This window comes from Fusarium keratoplasticum, chromosome 12 (genome assembly GCF_025433545.1).
Source record: "Fusarium keratoplasticum isolate Fu6.1 chromosome 12, whole genome shotgun sequence".
In the NCBI taxonomy this organism is placed as follows: Eukaryota; Fungi; Ascomycota; class Sordariomycetes; order Hypocreales; family Nectriaceae; genus Fusarium; species Fusarium keratoplasticum.
This window is the reverse complement of record NC_070540.1, coordinates 2,060,422-2,082,412: the sequence shown is the minus strand read 5'-3', so window position 1 is coordinate 2,082,412 and position 21,991 is coordinate 2,060,422. Positions and strand designations below refer to the sequence as shown.

The window sequence follows — 21,991 nt, the reverse complement described above, 5'->3', positions numbered from 1 at the left end:
CTTCCGACACCTTGGCAGCTATGTCATGTCCAATGGCGAATCGTGGCTCCCTCTGGCTGTGCTTGACGCCCCGAGTAAGACCTGCAGCTAAAGGCATAATCTTCAGTGGTGGGTTGAGATGGCATTCTCGCCACGTCACGCCCGAGACGCAATTTGAGTCAAAATGGACGCGAACTTGTGGTACACATTCAGAGCCTGATTTTCAACCCCCGCTCAGCTGAGCCAACTGAGACCCAATCAAAGCCACTTGGCGGATTCACTGCACTTGAGAGATGCAGTCTCCCCCCAGTTTTGTACTTCATGTGATGTAGGTGCATTTCCGGCGCTTGGGGGAGGGCTGGTTGGTGGACCGGGACATGCAAACAGAAGCAACACACAGCATTTCCTCACCCAATCAGTGACCCGAGGATACACTCATTGGAACATATACGCCTCTTTTTCTTGGACCAGGAGCTAGACGTTTCCCCAAAAGACACTAACCTGGAGCAAATCTAGTCAACTCAACTTGGCGAATGCCTCTCAGGGTGTTGCCGATGGCGCTCGCCCTAACCTGCCACCATTCTAGACATGGCCGCGGATACATCCGATGAAAGGATAACCACTCCGATGAACGACCCCGAAGAGCAGAGACTATTAGAATGCCATTCTATTCAAATATCCAAGCTGTAGTCATCCCTTTCTCGTTGATTTGCTAAGCGCAGGTTATATCCGAAAACGGAGTGCATTCATCATGCGGGCATTCTCAAGCCTCTCTAGCGTCCGACAGGCTTCCAAGATAACCTGTCCCAGCCTCCAGCACTTTCGAAAACTGGCTACGGCCGGCCATGTCTCATCCAGGGCCCAACTTAGTCGATTTGAGCAGGATCAATACATCGATTATGCTGATATTGCCAATAGGATTCGGCTTGGTCGTCGAGTGTGAGCTTCACCCCTGTTTCTGAGATTCATGGCTAACAGAGTGACAGCGCTGGGCGTGCACTTACGTATGCTGAGAAGATCTTCCTAGCACATACTGACAATCTATAGGATGAACCTCTCCGCCGTGGAAAAACTCGGCTCAAGCTGAGGCCGAGGCGCATCGCCTGCCAAGATGCTACTGCGCAGATGGCATTGATCCAATTCCTCTCGGCGGGCTTGGACTCTGCAGCTGTCCCGACGATAATCCACTGCGATCACTTGATCGTGGGAAAGTCGGGTCAGGATGAGGATTTACCCAACGCCCTTGGTACTCATAAAGAAGTGTATGGGTTCATGTCTAGCGCCGCCAAGCGTTTCAACATGGGCTTCTGGAAGCCTGGCGCAGGCATCATCCACCAAACTGTCTTGGAGAACTATGCATTCCCCGGTGGGATGATGGTTGGTACCGATTCGCATACTCCAAATGCTGGCGGTATGGGCATGATTGCCATCGGTGTGGGCGGTGCCGACGCAGTCGATGTCATGGCAGGTTTGCCATTTGAGTTGACGGCGCCCCATGTTATTGGAGTGAGACTGTCGGGGCAGCTTTCTGGATGGGCGACTCCGAAAGGCAAGCTCGCAATCCAGAATCTATAGGGAGCTGGATGACTAACGATATATCAGACGTCATCAACAAGCTTGCATCTATCCTGACCGTCAAAGGCGGCACCGGGTCCATTGTTGAATTCTTTGGCAGTGGAGTTCAGACATTATCCGCAACAGGCATGGCCTCCATCACCAACATGGGAGCCGAAACAGGCGCCACGACATCAATCTTCCCGTACTCGGATGCCATGTCTTCTTATCTCCGGGCTACGGGTCGTCATGAGATAGCAGACGCTGTCAAGTTTGCGGCTCCAGAGCTTCAAGCTGATCAGGGAGTCGAGTATGATAGGATCATCGATATTGACCTATCCTCACTCGAGCCTCACATCAACGGCCCATTTACGCCAGATCTGTCAACTCGAATCTCGGAATTTCCGGGTGCTGTGTCGAGAGAGTCGTGGCCTAGGAAGCTCACCGCCGGGTTGATTGGGTCATGCACAAATTCTTCGTTCCAGGACATGACGAGGGCAGCGGCCATAGCAAGACAAGCACTGGATGCGGGGTTAAAACCCAAAATACCTCTTCTCATTTCCCCTGGAAGCGAAAAGACCAGGCAGACGCTGAAAGACAGCGGTGTTTTGGGTGTGTTTAAGGAACTTGAAAGCATCGTGCTCACCAATGCTTGCGGTCCTTGTTGCGGCTCGTGGGACCGACAAGATATGGAGAAGGTGAGCAAGACAAGAAAGTCTCTGAGTATTACTAACTGCGCCCAGGGGACTGAAAATTCCATCATAACTTCTTATAACCGCAACTTCACCGGCCGCCTCGACGAAAACCCGGCAACACACATCTTCCTCGCATCACCAGAGATGGTTATGGCAAAGATCTTCTCCGATGACCTAGGCTTCAACCCCGTAACAGACACAATTACCACTGAAGACGGCAACGAGTTCAAGTTTGAGCTGCCAACAGGCGATGCCCTGCCACCAAGCGGGTTCAGTGACGCAGATTATGTCTACACCTCCCCTCCATCCACAGGCAGAGAGTCAATCCAAGTCCAGATTTCTGACTCTTCAGAAAGACTCCAACGGCTGTCTCCCTTCCCTCCAGGTCCGACCTCGGATCCAGAAAACTGCGTCATCCTTATCAAGGCCCAAGGGAAATGCACTACAGACCATATCACCCCAGCAGGGCCTTGGTTCCGCTTCCGGGGTCATCTGGACAACATCTCCAACAACACCCTCATCGGCGCAGTGAATGCAGAAAATGGCAAGGTCAACACTATCACAAATTGGCTCACGGGCGAGAGCGGCGCGGTTCCTCAGACTGCGAGGGCGTACAAGCAAGCTTCGCAGCCTTGGGTGGTTATTGGAGACCACAACTACGGTGAAGGTTCCTCTCGAGAGCACGCAACCCTTCAGCCGCGGCATCTAGGATGCGTCGCCATTATCGCGAAAAGCTTTGCACGAATCCACGAGACGAATCTGAAGAAGCAGGGAGTATTGGCGCTCACTGTTAGCAACGAGGGGGATTATAACCACGTCAACTCCTCTGATCGTATCAGCATTCACGGTGTGGCTGATCTAGAGCCGGGAAAAGCTTTGACTCTAAGAGTTGTACCAACGACGGGAAAAGGCGAGGAATGGATGACTCAGGTGAGGCATACCATGAGCCTAGAAGAGATTGAGTACTTCAGAGCAGGAAGCGCCCTCAACTTGATGGCAGACCGGAAGAAGAGCACTCAGAGTTCTCCTACACTGTAGCAAAGCCAACAACGTAATATATACTACAGAATTTGCAATGTTGGATGAAAAAGCTGCCCTATCGCGGCATTCTAGACCTACATCGTTCCTAGTCTACCTATGCACCCTAGCAAACATCCCCAGTTCTAATGATCTGCTTTCTTCCCGAATCCTCACGAAGTGACCTTAAAAATGTCTATTTTCGCCAGCCCAGTTCCTAGGTTCGACAAGGCTACTTCCAGAATACTCGCCCCTCCATCAATCTCCTCGCCGTCCGAAAGACTGTTGCAGACTCCAGCTGTCCCTCGTGGCTAATGTCGGCGGCCACGTCTAATGTGCCGCTGGCATGCCGGATCGTCATCTCCGAGCTCGAAAGGGAACCAGCAAGACACTCGGCCACAGTCGTCCCAGGGATGTTGCCAGCTGCTGCGACAGCGAGGGCGACAGTCACAGGGATGGCCTTGTGGGGCTGGCCAACTGACATTGCCCTCACCACGACCGTGTTGGGCTGCGAATCCTCAGGCTTTGATATAATTCCGATCTTGGGAACGCTGCCGGGAACCGAGTCTTCTGTCTCGGCGAGACCCATCTTCACTCCAGCCTTGCGACGCATCTCCTCGAGCCGTCTGAGCAACGCTTTGTCGGCATCAATGTCTTGCGGCGACAGGGAACCGCTCACGCCCAACTCTGAAGCAGGGACGAAGCAGCATGGATTACCGGCATCGACGCAAGTGGCGCGGGCTCCATCAATCATCTCTGACTTTGCCCCTGTTGGGAATAGCTTCCCTGTCCGCGATCCAGCCGGATCGAGGAACTTGAGCTCCACGCGGGCGCCTGTCCCAGCAACACCGTCAATGGCAAAGTCACCGTTGGCGGCGGCTTCACCATCGACGACTGGAAAGATCTCTTGAATGATTTTGCCCGTGTTGGTGTTGTGCACCCGGACTGTAGTCTTCATATCCTTGTCGACGGTCGGAGACACAAGCCCGCTGTCGATAGAATATGGGCCGACGGCAGCCGACATGTTACCGCAGTTGCTTGAGTAGTCAACATCCGTGTTCTTGATGCCCAATGATACAAATGTATAGTCAACATCTGCATCGGGTCTCTCACTTTTCCCCACGACGCAGACCTTGGACAAGCTAGAAACACCTCCGCCAAGTCCATCCAGCTGTCGCCCATATGGATCAGGACTACCAATGCACCCGAGGAAGATGGGACCCCAGGATTCACGGTTCTGGGGTAGATCCTTGGCTTGCAGCATGATGGCCCGGGAGGTTCCACCGCGGTAGTAGGCAGCAGGGAGACTATTCTGCCTCTTGAGTTCAGTGTGGATCGTTCGGCGGAAGCATGGTGATGTCGTTCTAGAGAGCGCGCGAGGGCAGATTGCCCTGCGCAAGGCGTGGGAGGTTGATCGGGAGAACATGTCGACAATGATATCCCTACTACAGAATGAGAATTCGTTTCACCAAATTCTCCTCAGCTGCTGATGTATAAGGGGTAATGTAAGTAGTACATGAGCCTTGAGGTTGGGGGGTCCTATCGGAAAGGTCCGATGGCCCAAGGTTACAGGGTTACCATGTCGGATCCATCCGACGGCCAATGACTAGGTTACTACCAGGGGTAACATGTACTCCCGCTCTCTCTTGGTCAAGATATATCATCTGCTTCGCTTTACCTTGAAACCGTCTTCATTGTTCATCCATCTTTGTCCCAGTCATCGATATGGCAGCTGCAGTCGCAGACTCTTATGCACAGCCGGTTCTTCATCCGAGAAAGCGAAAAACACCATGGCGAAATCTCCTCGTCGGAGCCTTCATGAATCTCACTCAAGGCAAGTCCTCAGCCCAGAAACCCGTACAACATAGGATTAACAACTGGAAAAGTGACGACCCTGGGTCAACCAATGGAGGTTCTCAAGACTCACGTCGGTGCCAATAGGAATGACTCCCTAAAAGATGCTGTGCAAAAAACATGGGCCCGTGGGGGCGTCCGTGGTTTCTACCAAGGCCTAATCCCTTGGGTGAGATCCCCCAAGACTGATAATTTTGTTCAAAGCTAACCTCCCCAGGCTTGGATTGAGGCATCAACAAAAGGAGCTATTCTAATTCTCACTTCGACTGAAGTTGAGTACTACGCAAAGCGCCATCTCAACGCCAACAGTGTTATTGCTGGCGGACTAGGCGGCGTTGCTGGAGGTGCAGCCCAGGCCTATCTCACAATGGGTACGCATTCCCACTCAGCCAGTTTCTCTGTGCTAAACAATCCAACTAGGGTTTACCACCTGTATGAAGACTGTCGAGGTCACAAGAACGAAGAATGCCAAGGCAGGAGCCCGTGTACCAGGACCCATGGAAGCCTTCTTCGACATCCTAAGAACAAAGGGCATCAGGGGCGTCAACCGCGGCGTCAATGCCGTGGCTCTTCGTCAAATCACTGGCTGGTCATCAAGAATCGGCATCGCAAGGCTCGCAGAGACAAATATCAGATCCTTTAAGGGTAAATCAGCCAAGGACAAATTGTCTTTTGGTGAGACGGTTGCTGCCTCGACGGTTGGTGGTGCCCTTAGCTGCTGGAACCAACCCTTCGAGGTGAGTTAATGTCTGTTTATCCCCCGGTTTGCTCTTCCTGCTTACGTGAGTCTCGTGCAGGTGGTGAGGATAGAGATGCAGTCGTTGAAGGCGGATCCAACCAGACCAGCCTCGCCAACCATGGTCAACACAGCCAAGCATATCTTGGCAACTTCGGGGCCACTAGGTTTCTTTCGTGGTATCGTTCCGCGTATCGGAGTAGCTTCTTGGGCAACAATATGTATGGTTGGTCTCGGGGATATTGTAAAGGAGGCTTTAACAAGTCGAGGACACGTGAGGAAGTGATCAACAGCAAAAGACACAGTTATTAATACAAGACTGCATCAAACTCAACACCGCAAAGCCATGAGTCTAGCCCGTTGTCTCAGCTCCCGAAGCTAGTCGATGCGCCTTCTTATCCTCGTAGACTTTTCTCATTACCCGTCTGATTGTGTGAGCTGCATACAAGCAAACATTTGCCTCGGATGTTGCAAGCAAGCCCTTGATCTGATCTGGTGTCCACATGAGATTGTACGACGTGGAAAAAGACGCCGTCTGTTAGAACTCATCAGTATGGTGCTTAGTACCATGGGAGCAGAACTTACCGAAGGATTGAAACCTGGATTTACGCCGTTTGGTAAGAGTGGACAGTAAACGATGTAAATCTGCTGGCCGTTTCGTCTTGTTCCTTGAAATACTTTGGCGTAGTAGTTTTTGTATGTTGATTCAATCTCTGAACCATGAGTTGTGACGCTCTGTGAGTTGAAATGAGTGTCTTGCTTAGGTTCATGATATATTCCCGTTTCCTTTCCTATCTCGATGTGAAAGTCGGCCGCAAAGTGGTGCAAACGCTTGATTGCCGCCCCCGTGTGAACGTCCGAAGAAGCATCGAAAGCGATAAAGATGTCGACCCCTCGCTCTTGTCGAGCCAAGACGTGGTTAGGAAGGTTATTCGACATGCCGCTATCCATCAGTCGGGTGCGTCCTTGGGCCTCCCATGGCACGTCAGCTACTGAGTGATCTGCCGCTGGGACATCAGCCATTGAGCGAATACCATCGCAGACTGTATTCTTGTCGTGATGAACTTTTGCTCTTTCTGGGCTGTGCAGAGACCGCTCGGCAGTGTGCACCCTTGCCCTAATTGGCCTTTCAAGGCCATAAAAGGGATTCGGGTCGTGTCCCGCACGGATCGGATTTCCCCACAAGCCTTCCCACCTCTTCATGCTCAGAAAACTGTTAAGAAGGGACAGCATTCGTGCCATGATGGTTCCTTTCGCCATGGTCGCCAGCAGAGTCGATATGTATCCTGTCAAAGGTCCTGCAGGGGCGCTCGTGCATTGACCGAGCAGCAGAGAGAACGACTGCTCCGGGCGTCGATCGATCGAGTGGCCTGATATGAACGTCCGGCCCCATGCCCATGTGGGGATGTATCGATTGAGATCTGGGCTTCCGATCTCGAGGGGTGAAATCTCGAACCACTGAAATTGTCTTTTGGGGCGAGGCTTTATATCGACAGCCATCTCGGCTGGCGAAGCAGTCGTGACGGAATAGCTCCCTTGACTCTTTTCCATCCTTCCTTTGGCACGGAATGTCTTGACAGAAGATGTCGAGTAAACATCCTGTTTCGATCCGTATGAAAACCTCGGCACGCGTCTGACAGCTGTGAGGATGGGCATGGGCTCGAGTCCCCTATCAATTCCAGAACGAAGCCAAATCTTGGACCACTGAAAAGTAGCCCTACTCAGTCTCCCCTTGGGCTCCCGAGACAAGAGCTGATAAGTGGTGGTCAGTGTGGCATAGAGATCCATGATACCCAGTCCAATGATGCTGGTCTGGGCTTTTCTCGCCAGAGGGCCAATGAGGAAGTAAACGCCCCTCTTGCTCCGAGCAACCATGTCAAGGGCACGGATACTCATGGGATGCGCCAACTCGCTCGCGACAGTAAGGTAGTGCTGAACAAGTCTTGAGATGTCGTGGCGAGCAATAGTGTAGTAGGCTGCCAGTGTCCAGCAACTTCCGCTCACTCCTGCAACCCAAGTAATGCAGTCCCATAGTCCAAGTTTTTTGGCTGCCGAGATGAAGCCCGTCAGGCCGTACATGGCTCGATAGCCTCCTCCTGATCCGCCCAAGGCAACAAGTGGCACATCTCTAGGGTCGACTGTCTCGCCAGGGGGAAGATCGAGGAAGTGACGAAGTGAATCATCGCCTGCTGACGATATCTTTCGTCTGCGTAATTCAATAAAAGTCCGTTCTTTGTGATGCAGAGAAGACCCATTTCGGACTTGCGCATCCCATCGAAGTTCCGGATATGTTTTGAGATCTTGGTCATCGCGCTTCAGCAATGCCTTGACCTGAGCCAGGTCAACTGCTCTGTCATACCATCTCTCGACGATATGGGCTACCCTTCTCCAAGCGGTCACTGAAACTGCAGAATCGGCACTGCTTTGTACAATGTTCCCAGCTTGGTCTCGAAACCTGGGTAGGTGATGCGGGCTCGGCTTTGTTGTCAGAACACCGTGGCTACGAAGCCGAGGTCGTTGATTGGTAAGATGCAACCTCGAAGTGACAGGAGTGGCTTGAAATAGAGTGACCAGGGCACACAGACAATAAGTCTTGACGTACAAATAAGTAGGGGATTGACGAAAAGACGTCAAGATGACCATCTTGAGGGCGCACGGTGGCCTTTACATGAGAGGAATGTAAAGAAGAAAGTAAAGAGTGCGCCATTTGTAAAAGAAGCGCCTGCATTCGCTGACGCTGACGAAATCGAGGGTGTTGATGCAGCCAGAGATGGTTGCGCATGGCGCCCACGTGGGAGTTGATTGGCGTTTTCATTCCCGTGTCGTTTCCATATTTGCCTCACCCTTCACAACAAGTAGGCAGACGGCGATGAGGATGTCTTGGTGAAATAATTGTGAAATGAAAAGTTGAATAAGGCTAGATGAGACTCCAATAGAGGCAGGTTCACTCAATATTGATATATACAAATAAAGAGCTTCCGGTGACCGTCAGTCTGTAGTCTTCACGCACCGATTGCCGAGTTCTCATCTCAGCCCTGCAGTGAACATCAGATCGCGTCATTCATTGGTAAGAATTGATTGAGACTTGAGTGGACATTTCATTTCCCCATGAAAATGCCCACTTGCACTGATGTGCGAAAGAACTGAGTAGTGAAGACTGAAAGAGTTGCGTGAGATGAGCGAATCACTGAGTCGCAGCCACCTTATCAAGACTCAGGCTAACCAAATGCCTTACTGACAACCCAGAACGTTTACCGCTTACAAGTCCTCTCATCTTAGTCTTCGCGCCGCCAGGCTAAAACGGCATCTTAGCCTGGCGCTTCGGCCGAGTCCCAAGTCCGAAATAGCTGCACTATCGATTTTGATGGATAACGCCCCCCTGTCGCCCCAATCAACAGGTAGACTAAAACAATAGTAGAACGATAGTCTCAAGCCACCCCCTAGCTGACGAGTGCCCATTTCAGCTATCGTGAATACATGAAGAGGTTTCTCCAGTCTCATTTGCAGGACCTTTCCGACCTCATCGAAACCTCTTGACGCCATGGCTCTCCGCAAAGTCCTCGCTGCTTGTGCAGCTCTTGCTCTGGTGGGCGTCGACGCCAGCCGCTGCAGGCCCCATTCGAGCCACGCGATCTCTTCGTCCACCGTGACCGAATCATCAACCGTCATCACGTCGTCTTCTGCTATCGAGTCGTCAACTGCCGCCTCGACAACTGTGTCCGAAGAAGTATCATCGTCTACAACTCAGAGCAGCGAGGCTTCATCATCAACAGTCGAGAGCAGCGCCACCAGCACCACTTCCACTGTGCCCACATCGACCGGCTATCTTTCCAACCCCGGTTTCGACAACAACGGAGCTGGCTGGACCCTTGCTGGACAGGCCTCCATCAACGACTACAACTGGTATCACGATGCTGTCGGCGCTGCGTAAGTTCCTACAAAGCTTCCTACCTGTCAACAATTTGCTAATACAGAAAATGCAGTCTACTATCTGTTACGGAAACCGGACAAGACGCAGGGAGCAGCATCTCCACCCCTCTCAGGAACCTCGTGCCCGGACAAGACTACGAGGTTTCCATGTACTGGTCGCTCAACTGGTGGTGGAGCCCCGACGTCTGCTCCTACGTCTTCTACATCGACGACCAAGACTTCACGAGTGCGGTTCAAACGACGAGCGGCTGGGTGCAGCTGTCGACAAGTTTTACGGCGCCTAAGGTCGATCCAGAGCTGAAGATTCAGCTATGGTGCTCAGCCATTCCTAATAATGGAGAGTCGGACTGGGAGCCGTTGGTGAACGCCTACATCGACGACGTGGCTATCGTCGAGTCTAATTAGAAGAGGACGATAAGATATCTCGAATTATCATTAGCTTCGAGACTTATGATGATAGCGAATTATACCTAGAGCGAATAATATTATTACAGAGAACGTCATAATCATGTGATGAGTAGTTCCAGAGACGGCAACCCACCACCAAGTCCAGCCGTGATAAGATATCATGACAGTTACCAAGATAACAACATTAGGCAAGATATGCCGTACCTAGCCGTGGAATACGTAAGATATGCTCAACAAAAAAACTCGCCAAGAAACCGTGCCACCAAGCTTTCTTGGCTTGTGGAAACCCCCAAGAAAAATCTCGGCAAAAAATGGCGGCAGTGGCCAATATCTTGGCAAGACCCGCGTGCCAGCGTAGGATTTGTAATGCAGATCCGGGCCTTGGCTGGTAGTATTCTTTCATCACTGTAACGCATAATGCAGCCTTTATTGGGAAATACTTCCGAAGGCCGATATCTTGGTGGAACCTCACGACATTTTGGAAAGAAAAGCGAGATGTTGTGTCATCTCGGATGAGGGCTGCTGTGCCCCCTTACAATCTCACTTCCCCTGAATCACAACAGATCAAGAAACGGTTTTTTCGGGTGACAGTGGAAATTTATGACGATCTAGTCCATCTGATATGTACAACATCCAGCTCCCGAGTTTCAATATCAAATTCCGTCGATAACGTAGAGAGCCGATATGTACAAGAATGCGTTATAAAAAGAATACCCAAATACCAATTCTCCATCCTATGCATATCCCTGTATCCCTCGCCAACTCCACTAGCAATCATGATAAAGGACCGACGAGAGCTTCATTGCGAACAAGTGCGTGCGCGCGTGCGTATCGCTTAGATGGTAAAGCGGAACCGGGGGCTGCGCTCACCCATCATGTCGATCTCGTCCTCAGTCTTGCCCTCCATGAGGTGGTCCTGCTTGCCCTCGTCGCGGAGCTTGTTCTGGCGCTTGAAGTGGAGGTGCAGGATGATGTTAAGGAGGAGGGAGAAGGCGAGCATGCCGATACTGGCACCGTAGCCGGGGCGGAAGTGAGGCTTGTCCTTGTTGGAGAAGAGGAAGGGAGAGGCCACACCAGAGGCGTTACCGACAGTCAAGTGCATGCCAGTAGAGAAGGCTCGCTTGCCGTAGCGGGGGTTGTTGGAGGGCACCCAGGCGAAGGAGATACCCGAGGACAGGAAGATGCCGATGGAGACAAAGCAGCAGCCAGCGTAAGAGACACCGTTGCCCTTGCCAGAGATGAGCATGGCATAGCCGACAATAGCAGAAGAGATACCGCCCATGACAAAGTAGCCTCGACACTGGGTCTTGTCGCTGAAGTAAGCGCAGACGAGGTAGACGATGGCACCAACGGCGTAGATGGGAACAGTCATGGCTTGGACCTCAGCAGAGTTCCACTCGCCCATTCCGAGGATGATGGTAGGCAGAAAGACGACGAAGGAGTAGAGCATGGCAAGGCAGGGGAAGAGAGCGAAGCAATAGCCCCAGGTAGTCCAGTCCTTGATGGCATCAATGACGTCCTCCTTGAGAAGCTCGCGGCTGTTGCGGGCGCGGCCAACCTGCTCCTCGTGGATCTTGCGGAGGTTCTCACGGTCCTCGTCGGTGAGGAACTTGGCAGTCTCGGGGCTGTTGGGGAGGACGAAGGGGATGATGATACCAGTGAGGATGGTGGGGATACCGTTGATGAGGATGACCCATCGCCAGGCGCGCCAGCCAAGAGTGTGGTCCATGAAGCTGATGCCATAGGCGACGAGACCACCAGCGACACCAGAGGCGGCAGCAGTGGAGAAGAAGTAGGCGATGCGCAGGGCGAGACTGTGGCGACCGTAGAACATGGAGAGATACAGCACGACACCGGGGAAGAAACCAGCCTCAAAGATACCGAGGAGGAGACGGCAGGCGATCAGGGCACCAGTGCTGCTGACCCAGGCGCTGAAGGTGGCAGTGATACCCCAGCACAGAGTGAGACCGGCGAGGTAGCGAGCGGGTTGGAGCCTCTTGATGATGAGGTTGGAGGGGGACTCGAAGAGCTGCAGAGTGGTTAGCTTCAATGTCTGAAGATGTGTATGGGATATGACGTACACAGTAGGTGACAAAGAGGACAGAGACTGTAAGCTGGAAGTCGTTGCCCTTCATGCCGAGCTCGTCCTCCATGCCAAAGAGACGGGCATTGCCAATGTTGACTATGCATTGGTGAGTAATTGCTTTTAGTGAGCGGACAATCAGAGCATACCTCGATCCATCATGTTCATGAGATACACCCACATCACCGTGGGGATGATGCGGAGGTCAAGCTTCCGGAGAACGGCCTTCTCAGTGGCCTTGTCGACAAACTCAATGTTCTCACCGCGCGCCTCCTCAATGCCCTCGACCTTGCCCTTGCCATCGGAAGAGTCAGAGGTCTTGGGTCTGGGAGGTTCATGGACCTCGTGCTGAGTATATGACAGGTTATCTTGTGCCGTCATTGTGAAGAGATGTGATCAAACTGAAGATGGACTAGTGTGGTGGGGGAGCAAAAGACAGTAGAAGATCCTGAAGCTTCGAGAAGCTCAAGACTAGAAGAGAGAGAAGGGAGGAGGAGGGGAAGCCCGAAGGAGTGGGACTGGGGAATGCGATTGCTTGCTGAGGAGAGAGTAGGATCGGCGAGAGAATGGCAGGACGGACTGAGTGTTTTATAGAAAAGCCAAGATGTTAATCCACGTGGGTTAAGACAAGACCATCTGGGGCCTTACTCTCTCCTCTTCTCCTCCACAACCCCAAGGCTCTCATCATTTTCCGCCCCATATTCCATCAGACCTCTGTGCGTTATTGCCAAGGCATGCAAGCTTTGCTCAAAACTTGCCACGCGAGGCATTTGCTTGGCGGGTACCCCGTATCTCTTCATCTGTAGGCCAAGCGACTGCGACGCATCCGCTGGCCCTTTTCGCCTTCAGGCTGAACAGAGAGAACCGTATCACTGGACGGAATCCCTCCCCATGCCTTGCCCCATCTCCGAGATGATCTTGACAAAAACCCATGATCCTAGATCCCCCGCAGCACAGATTCTCCCTCCCCGCATGCCAAGACTCCCCGACGACTCCGCTATCAGGCTATTCCCGCGCTGGCGGGTGCGCCCTCCGTCTGGGGGAGGGCGGATGAGGCCATGGATCCCGTGTCGGAGCATGCGCGCATAAGAAAACAACAAGAGAGGGCTATAGAGACAAGATGTGAAGTGTCGAGGGCGGTTTTCCTCGACGAGGCAGCACCGCACGACACACGTGGCTTTCACGAGGTAGGTGACCATTTCCCTTCTCCAAATGCAATGCCGGGCGAGCGGAAGTCCCTCACAACCCCCAATCCTATTGCTAATAACTCGGAGCTTGGCCCTGCATGGCCCTGATAAGGGGGCGGTTGAGTGTGGTGGGCGGGCGCCCTCCCTCTCCTCTCCTCTCTTGAGACCACAACTTGGCTGACGTAATCTATGTGCATTATTCCGCTACCGCACACAATTCGCATCGGAGTTTCCATTTTGTGAAGAAAGCGCTTGCTCCGCCCCTGTCGTGAAAAGTCTGCACATCTCTCGCGCACCGCACAGCGCGCGTCGTCTCTCTCTCTTCCCCCCTACTCCGCCTTTTTGCGCCCCAACTTTTTTCATGCTTAAAAATATGCATAGGCCAATCACCAAGAGGGGAAATGCTAGACTTTACCACAGTAGGAGTAAGCCCGTCTCATCGCTCCCTCAACCGTTTCCCCCCTTCTTTCCCCCCTCCCCATTACTCTTACCAACTCCATCCACCCATCTTGGCCTTCGGTCTTGTCTTTGCTCGGCGCCAAGTGAACTGAGCCCGACTCTCAGGCCCGCAGGGAGCACAGACGGGGCAAGAAGGACTCGCGTAGACCCCAAGATCAGATCAGATCAGATCACCGTATGACTTTTTCTTGCTGCATTCCAACATCTACCCGAGGGCATGGGATCTTGGGGAGCAGGCAGGACAAGAAAGCGGGGAGGGGGGAGGACGAGTACCTTGACCCCATGGGGACCCCATAAACAAGGAGGTGAGGAAATATGGAGAACTTGGAGAATGCGGCCGTTCAAGCGCGCCGGCCAAGGCTTTGCCAAGCGCCAACCAAGCGCGCCAAGCCTGCCAAGCGCGAGTTGCCTGTGGACAAGTCGAACGAGCTGGTTGTTTGGTGGATCGATCAACCCTGACGTCGTCATGCCCTGCTCCCTGTCATGTTTTGGCTTACCCTGCCCCGGCCGGCCCGCCAATGCTTCCCTTCCCTCAGGGCCCAATCTCTGGCCCATCTCTTGTCATCTCTTGTCATCTCTCTCTCCCTCTCTGGCTTCCGACTCCCTCGGTTCTCCGGTAGTCCGCTGAGGTGCTTGGACTCTTGTCGAACCACCGCGGGGAAATACCTTGAGGATAAGTGATATCAGGGATGTGTCGACTACACGTGGCGGCGGCGGCATAAAGGTGAAAATGCCGCGGCTGAAAAGCTGAAGCAAGCTGCATCTTTCCCATGGCACCATTCTGTGACTGTTGACGAGCGGTCTAGTTATGATTTTGTTCAAGATCTACATCGTGGTGCCACTTCGCGCATTTCTCAGTGAGTCTGGAAGAGGGTCGGCAAACGAGGGAGATAATCACATCGGCGACCAGGCTGAGCAGTTGTCCCAGTAAGTGATCCGATTCCATATCGTCCTCAGTCTTGACCAAACGCCGAGAACATCACCATGACACAGTTTTTCAACCACCCCCTGGTCTCTACTCATCTCTGTGCGTTCACGTTGGCCTCGTTCTCACGTGGAAGACGCGCAGAAGATGGCGTTGAACACCATCCTCATGCAAAATGCGCCCTTCTCGCGTGGCAGCCACGAGGGCCTTTCCCGTCTGCAGTCATCTCGCCGATCCCCTCATGTGTGTGTGATGTGTGTGTTGCGTCGTGCCGCCTTACCCGCGCTCCTAGCCAGCAAGGTCGCCGCCGATCCTCCAAACACTAGCGGTTTTTTTCTTCCCTTCTCCGAGTTTTGCTAACCTCGGTTACATCGTGCTTCTCCTCTCTTCCCCCAATCCCCAACAGCTGGAGTTTAGAGTCTGTCTTGTCTCCTCCTCTCCGAAGGATTCGAAATTGGAGAAACACTCGCGTTGGGGTTTGGGGTTAAAAAAGTTGAAACTCACGAATTTGACGATATCTCGTAGCTCCGCAAAACATGGTGTTTTCAAAAAGAAACCAGATACCAAGATGTGAAGAAAGTCGCTCAAAATCCGGGGAAATGACCGATGAATCGTCTCTTGGCAGATATTGATTTGAAAGAGGCAATATTGATTCGCTCCCCCGGTTGCCTCCCACTTTATCTTGGCGGCCCCAGTTCTCCGCTTTGAGCGCTGAGGCCAAGAACTGGTGATTGGGGCGAGAGACCCTTGTCGTTTCTGTTACCGCCGTGAAATTGGCTCACTGAGGCTATTCAGACAGAGCTGAAAGCCACGTAGTTTAGTCTGGGCAATCTCGTTATCGCCGTGATTCGTGATCTCATTAAGCTTTCCACATACTGGCCTGATGACTTTGACATCAAAATTCAGATTTGAAGTTCAAATCAATTTCCAGGGTCTAAATAATGCGCATAAATGAGGATGCGACGGACATGAAGCCGTTACCACCTCTACCCTACACAACCAAGTGTAACATCGTTCAGCTCCAGATAACCTTTCGCGAGTAAAACAAAGCCGGCCTATCCCCGTAATTTGGCGTTCGCATGCAGGGATTCGCAGCCGTTCGGGCTGAAGCCGTAGCCTTCCAACAACCTCGGTAACAGTTGCGGCCCTTCTGAAACACACGCAACACATTTGGATGTTAGTGAGTATAAGGTATTGTCGCACAGATCATGACCGGCAAGGGTTAAAAATAGCAGTTGGTGCCCGACCGGAAATAAGAAGGGTTGACCCTGTCGATCTTGAGAGCATGCATGATGGGATGGCCTGAGATTGCTATGAAGATGTGAAGGCACAACGTCTGCGGTTCAAGAGATGCTCTGAAAACTCATCAGCTTACAAGTCACTTGTTTGCTACCAGCAATATGCCATTTATGTTCACATGGTCTTCTTTTTACGCCAGGTCTAAGTTCTCAAAACCTTCTCGGGCATGCTGCCTGCAGGGATAAAGCCTCTCAGCACAGGCGTCGGTTAACAATCTACTAACGAAAATCTCTATATAGGTTACTATTAGGTATATCAAAAGCGTAAAATTTGTATAAAAATCTCTAGATGTCGTCTACAAATACTATGGCGGCCATCTATGACGGGTTACTTTGGGTGGGGGATGAGAATGAAAGGGCAGGCTGATGATAATGGCTCCATGCAAGCACTTCTGGGATGCAGACAAGCTGGCATATCCTTGCGTAATCTATATAAGGTTATAAACGCATCGAGTTCATAACTAGAAGAATAAATTCGGTAATATGTCTGCGATGCATCGCGTTTACGACTGGAGGGCCACCCCCGACATTTCACCTTCCACTCTCCTAATCATGCCGCTCAGTCTGAATATCCCAAAGCCTGTGTAAGGAGGAGCCCACAAACGAAGATCGATATCAACGTGTTTGGTGTCCTGGAAACCACGGTTCTTATAGAAGCTATACGCTGCGGGCTCAGAGCAGAGCGCAAGGGGGACACGATCGGCATGCGCCCTGCGGAAGGCCTCTTGTAGCAACAATGAGCCGATCCCTTTCTGGCGATGCGATGGCTTGACGTAGATATAAGTCAACTCTATGCCTCTCGTTAGTCTCCTGGGTCCTCATCTGCTGATAAGGGTCTACATACCCAAGTGATCAAGGCTAGCTGTCTCTCGGTGTATCTTAGCCGCGGCGTTTGTCACTGCCGACCAGACACCCGCATGCATGCCCTCTGGCACGCTTTGTTCCTCGGCATCGCTGCCGATCTCAGTGTCTTTTCTCGCTTCAACGGGAGTCTTTGGCGTCAACACGAGATAACCGACAAGCTCATTCGATTCTTCATCCACGGCTTTGAGACACTGAACCATGTCGTTGTTGAACGACGATTCAACTGCACGTCTGTACTGGGGCTTCTGCGCAGCGTCATTAGGCCAGTCGAGATACAACAGTCGATTGATGGTGAGGCAGAGCTTGGAGGAGTGCACAAACTCTGCGAGCATAGGCAAATCAGAGCTAGCGACGGGGAGAATGGAGATGGCCATAGTGTCTTGGTTTTTGCTTTTCCGTAAAGAGAATCCTCGGATTGGAGCAGGCGCACCATATATAGCCGCAATCTAGGCTTCAATATTGGTTCCTAATCTAGGCAGAGACAATCTATCGAATATGTGGAGTGAAATGACGAATCTGCACTAATGTAGAGATAACTGGAGGTCGAAAAGAGACGTCAGGCAACAATGATAATCCGTTACGGCGAAAGGTTGACCAAACCAGCTCCCTTGTCATTCCTCTTCTTGTCCTTCAGAATTGTACCAGCTTCACATCCCCAGAGACGCAACCCAGAATCAGTAGATCATTGACCAAAACAGCACGGTTCGCCCTCGTGTCAGGCGGTAACCACAAGACTCTTTCCTGGCCCCTCACAATCCATTCGCCGTCAACAAAAATTTCACGCTGGGAACCGCTACGCTGAAGTTCCATGACCCCCCTTTCCGTCCTCAGGTAGGTGCCACAGTCTGACACAGCAAACTTTAAAAAATACTCTGTGGAATGATACGCCTCCTCGAGGGTTTTTTTGCTTAAATCCCAAACTTGAAGCGCAGCACATGTGCTTGATAAGATCAACTTGTTGTTGTCAAGGGATAGGGTCAGAGCTGTTGTCCATTCGTCATTGATCTTAAGTTTCGTGAGAACATGCCCTGTCTCTGTGTCCCAGACTCGCACTATCGCCTCGTTCTCGGAAACAGAAGCGATTTTCTTCCCATCAGAGGAGAAAGACATCGCAACAACGCTATCAGCGAGGCCCTCCAAGCGCACACCTGAATCTTTAGCAGACGTAAAATCCCAAATTTTGATTGCCGCCCACGACTTGGAGCCTGTGGCGAAAGCGATCGACATGTTGTCAGGAGAGAAGGCGAACAATGGGCACGCATGAAAGAGCGTTGGATCAGGCAAGAAAAAGAAGGGGGCAATAGGTTTCAGTATCTTCCGTGAGGTGCCATCTTCGGAATTCCACAGCCGCACGCAATCATCAGAGAATGAAGCCAATGTATGGCCATCTGAAGAAAAACCTATTGCGATGACCTCTTCCTCATGTCCGACAAGAAAATGGGCTTGTTCGCCATTAGCCACGCTCCAAATCCCAACTCCCCTGCCAATAGACCCGAAGCCGGGCAGTGAGAAGGCTAAAAGATCACCACCTGGTGATAATGCGACTGCGGAAACATAGGGAAGCCGAACGTGTCTCGGTATCAAGACCCCAGCTTGTAAGCTCCAGAGTTTGACCCTATTGCTTGCCGACACAGTGACTAGGGTCTTTTTGTCTGAAGATACAATCATCGACTTGACACTGTCATGGCTGTTTTCTAGGTCTAGAGGCCGTTTTGGAGGTAAAGAGCTTTTCGTTGAATCCCACAAACGAATACCACACCCGAGCAGGTGAGCCGATGCTACCAATGTGCGATTAGGCGAGAATGCCAACCTGCCCATTTCCCAAGAATGTTGAAAGGGCACCGCATGAGGTTTGCCTGTCTTTGAATCCTACCGATGCACTGAGTGGTGATTTGGGCCTTGACTAGCGACCTGACCCTTGACTGAGAGCACGAATGAATCCAGCTGAGCCATCCGCTCACAGCACCAAGGCTGATCGTCAGTATGAAAGTCAGACTCAACGCCAGGCTTAATCATGCATTTCGATTTCCCCATTTCAATGACCCAGGTCTTGATTCGACCAAGGGTTAAAGCAACCAGACTCCCATCCGGATAAAAGGTCATTGACGTAATGGAACTCGCGCCTTTATATGCAATCTCCCTCAGGAAACTACACGTCCCAAGGTCCCAGAGCTGGATCGAATTTTTATCGTTGGCAGCGGCGAGTACATCGCTGTCAGGAGAGCAGGTAATAGCGTGTATGACATCACAGCTAGTCTTGATGCTGTTGACCAGGTTGCCTGTGTGTCTATCCCAGATCTCTATCGCAGCACCCCGAGGCTCCCCTATAGAAGAAGCGACTAAGTTGCCATGACGGGAGAATGCCACGCAGAGGGGATTTCCATACGCAACTTTTAGGACCCTCCTCATTCTGCCTGTTTCTGCATCCCATAGGCGAACAGTACCATCCATTGCAGCCGAGGCGATCAGTTTACCATCGTTGGAAAATGCGACCGAAAAGACATGGCTAGTATGGCCCTCCAGAACTTGTAGCACGGAACTCCAATCATCCTGGGTGGTCCTGATCTTTTCTGCCCATGGCAATATCCGGTCCCAATACGTCGACCGCACAATGCTGTTATTTGGGCAGAAGGCTAGGGCCGCGGCGTAAATCTGAAATGGAGCGCGTTCGATGATGGGAGCAAACTGCATCATGAATCTCTCAGTATCTTTGAGAAGTAGCTCCAGCTGAAGAGTTTCAGAATCTCGATTCTAAATTATTTTAGTGAATGAACAGAAGTTCAATCAGTGAGCTCTTACCTCAAATATCTGGATGAGTCTTTTGATGGATATGGTACCATCCCTGAGCTTAGTCTGCAGAGACAAGTTCCTAAGCCAATCAAGAAGATGGCTCTCAAGGAACTGCAGAACCCATTTCCCGTAAAGTGCCTCTTCTTGTTTTGTCCAATCGACTCCATTCAAGCTAAAAAGATGGTCAACCCAGAAACGACAAGCGTATTGACCGAATGGAGCAAGCTCGGCATCGACACTCATGGGCTGTCGGGCAGATAGTGCGCCTGGTCGCGAGAGATTGCCGTCCTTTTCCCTCTGTAGACCCTCCTTCTTGTCCATCAGAAAGGCAACAGATCTGAGAAATAGTTCTTTGTGGCTTCGTCGCTCCGAGGCGGCGAAAATTCCATAAAGACAACGCCCAAGCAAGCTTTCAAGCACCCCCAGAAGCGTTTGGAGCACCCATGACCTTTTTTGCATCCACCGTCGGCTTAGTTGAGGAGCTAAAAGTGCTACCAGGACAAGCCCGGTTGCTGGGTAGCGTTTGAAAAGCCCACTCAACGAAAGGAGGATAGCCATAAAGAGAATGTGATCCAGATAGTAACATCTGTGCATCATAATCCGCAGGGTGTCAACAGTGAGTGAGAGAGGTGACCATAAAAGTAATCCCAGCGGTGTGGGGATCGTGAACTGCGGGGGCTGTTGCAGATACTGCTTCAAGGATAGATGGACCAGCTGAAATGTCTTCTCATCAGCCTTCCTCTCGGTATCGTCCTCGGCTTCTTGTTGATGACTATGATGCTCGGCTTCGGGTGGGGATTTCACCCAGGAGACTCCGTCCTCAAACTTACGGCCAACATCCTCTTGAGCGGCCTCCTCCTTGCTTTCAACCAGTATATGTCTGCAATTGCTGATAATTGTAGAAACGTCTGAAGAAATACCAGCTGCAACCTGCATCTCGACCAGAGTCAACGGCCGAAATGCCACAGATATGAACTGAATAATCTTGGCGCAAGATTTCGCGTCAAACTTCCCCTGAGTGTCGTATTTTCCTCGAAGAGCTTCGAGAAGCATGCGGTTGTATATAGACGGCAGGCCAACGGGGAGGAGGCGATCCAATGCATCTTGTCCTCGGCCTGTCACAATAGCCTCCAGGTCGTTCCTATATGATTTCAGGAGTTTCAATGCCAATGATACCCAGAGAAAGGTCTTGTTTGATCGCCTTGCCAGGGTGCTTTTCAATTTCTCTAGCTCGGTCCTTCGTGTTCCCAAGATGGGCCACATCTCGTCATCGATGAACAAACTAATTTCGTGTAGGATCTGTTCGCCGTACAGTCCATCATCGTCAAGGTCAACGCAGAGGTCCCTGTTGCTGATGTTGGGTAAAGGGCGGCTTAGCAGGATCGCCTTGAAATGAGGTCTCCCTTGTCGATTGTCGGCCGAACACAAGCGTTGCAGCTTCTTGCTAAGGTCCTCGATTGACTCCGCGTCACATTCGTCAAGGCCGTCCAGAATGAAGTATGTTAGATGATCCCTGCCCCCTGTTTCCCGATTGATGAATCCTTTGATGATCCCCCAAAGGTCGTCCCGTGGAAGATTTGTATTGAGCGACGTGTGTGTATCGTTCAGTATTGACGCGGCGTCGTCGTGAAGCGCCACATCAGATCTGCGAGACCTGAGAATCTGATGCAAAACGTTGAGATGCACGGCAAGAGATGTGCTCCGCCGGATGTCGGTGTTTTTGCAGGCGAACTTGAGAACAAGCGGGGAGCTTGACGATTCCCCAGTTCGACGAGACAGCTCTTCACCAAGAAAGGCGGCGAGATGACTCTTTCCCTTGCCAGGGCGGCCGGAAATCCATAGGAGGTGCTGGGCAGAGCTTGCGCGCCAAGATTGGAACTTGTTGTCGTTCAAGATCCATTCGCAAGTGCCTGGAACAAACCTCGGTTCCACGTCTGGGGGCCCAATCCGGGCCAACAGTTCATTGCGAACCCTTGTCCGCTCCGTCTCTGGTGCTGAAGCTCCGCCTGGTTGCCAGACGGACAGTTAGCAACAGATGCAAACATTTAGCTGAGACAACCCTACTGATAATAGGCGCATTAACCTGAATCGAGCCAGCCCCTGACCTGTTGTTACTGATTTCAACGACTTTGGGTACCGAGGGTGGCATATTGCGGGCATCAGACTGGGAGGATGGATAGGATGCTCCAAGTCGTGGCTTGTAGGCACTTAC

At 51.8% G+C, this 21,991-nt stretch overlaps 8 protein-coding genes across 8 annotated transcripts; 3 read left to right on the top strand and 5 right to left on the bottom strand.

Annotated features, from left to right (window-relative positions):
* Positions 1-730: 730 nt before the first annotated feature.
* NCS57_01429400 (Aconitate hydratase, mitochondrial) lies at positions 731-3,266 on the top strand (the record flags this gene model as incomplete). The annotated part of the gene is made up of 5 exons (XM_053063900.1): positions 731-916; positions 966-983; positions 1,027-1,447; positions 1,582-2,231; positions 2,277-3,266. 5 exons carry the CDS (start codon positions 731-733, stop codon positions 3,264-3,266), a joined length of 2,265 nt encoding a protein of 754 aa, XP_052907233.1.
* A 211-nt stretch (positions 3,267-3,477) lies between these two features.
* On the bottom strand, positions 3,478-4,671 carry NCS57_01429300 (uncharacterized protein; the record flags this gene model as incomplete). Its single annotated transcript, XM_053063899.1, has 1 exon — positions 3,478-4,671. The coding sequence occupies one exon, from the start codon at positions 4,669-4,671 to the stop codon at positions 3,478-3,480; it is 1,194 nt and encodes a 397-aa protein (XP_052907232.1).
* A 480-nt stretch (positions 4,672-5,151) lies between these two features.
* NCS57_01429200 (uncharacterized protein) lies at positions 5,152-5,845 on the top strand (the record flags this gene model as incomplete). The annotated part of the gene is made up of 3 exons (XM_053063898.1): positions 5,152-5,268; positions 5,317-5,470; positions 5,520-5,845. The coding sequence occupies 3 exons, from the start codon at positions 5,152-5,154 to the stop codon at positions 5,843-5,845; spliced, it is 597 nt and encodes a 198-aa protein (XP_052907231.1).
* Positions 5,846-6,187: 342 nt separating this feature from the next.
* Positions 6,188-8,478, bottom strand: NCS57_01429100 (Lysophospholipase; the record flags this gene model as incomplete). The annotated part of the gene is made up of 2 exons (XM_053063897.1): positions 6,188-6,370; positions 6,421-8,478. 2 exons carry the CDS (start codon positions 8,476-8,478, stop codon positions 6,188-6,190), a joined length of 2,241 nt encoding a protein of 746 aa, XP_052907230.1.
* An 898-nt stretch (positions 8,479-9,376) lies between these two features.
* Positions 9,377-10,170, top strand: NCS57_01429000 (CBM-cenC domain-containing protein; the record flags this gene model as incomplete). Its single annotated transcript, XM_053063896.1, has 2 exons — positions 9,377-9,762; positions 9,819-10,170. The coding sequence occupies 2 exons, from the start codon at positions 9,377-9,379 to the stop codon at positions 10,168-10,170; spliced, it is 738 nt and encodes a 245-aa protein (XP_052907229.1).
* Positions 10,171-11,008: 838 nt separating this feature from the next.
* Positions 11,009-12,637, bottom strand: NCS57_01428900 (MFS domain-containing protein; the record flags this gene model as incomplete). The annotated part of the gene is made up of 3 exons (XM_053063895.1): positions 11,009-12,202; positions 12,255-12,355; positions 12,406-12,637. The coding sequence occupies 3 exons, from the start codon at positions 12,635-12,637 to the stop codon at positions 11,009-11,011; spliced, it is 1,527 nt and encodes a 508-aa protein (XP_052907228.1).
* Positions 12,638-16,628: 3,991 nt separating this feature from the next.
* Positions 16,629-17,363, bottom strand: NCS57_01428800 (N-acetyltransferase domain-containing protein; the record flags this gene model as incomplete). Its single annotated transcript, XM_053063894.1, has 2 exons — positions 16,629-16,915; positions 16,970-17,363. 2 exons carry the CDS (start codon positions 17,361-17,363, stop codon positions 16,629-16,631), a joined length of 681 nt encoding a protein of 226 aa, XP_052907227.1.
* Positions 17,364-18,858: 1,495 nt separating this feature from the next.
* On the bottom strand, positions 18,859-20,100 carry NCS57_01428700 (NACHT domain-containing protein; the record flags this gene model as incomplete). The annotated part of the gene is made up of 2 exons (XM_053063893.1): positions 18,859-19,740; positions 19,789-20,100. 2 exons carry the CDS (start codon positions 20,098-20,100, stop codon positions 18,859-18,861), a joined length of 1,194 nt encoding a protein of 397 aa, XP_052907226.1.
* Positions 20,101-21,991: the final 1,891 nt, after the last annotated feature.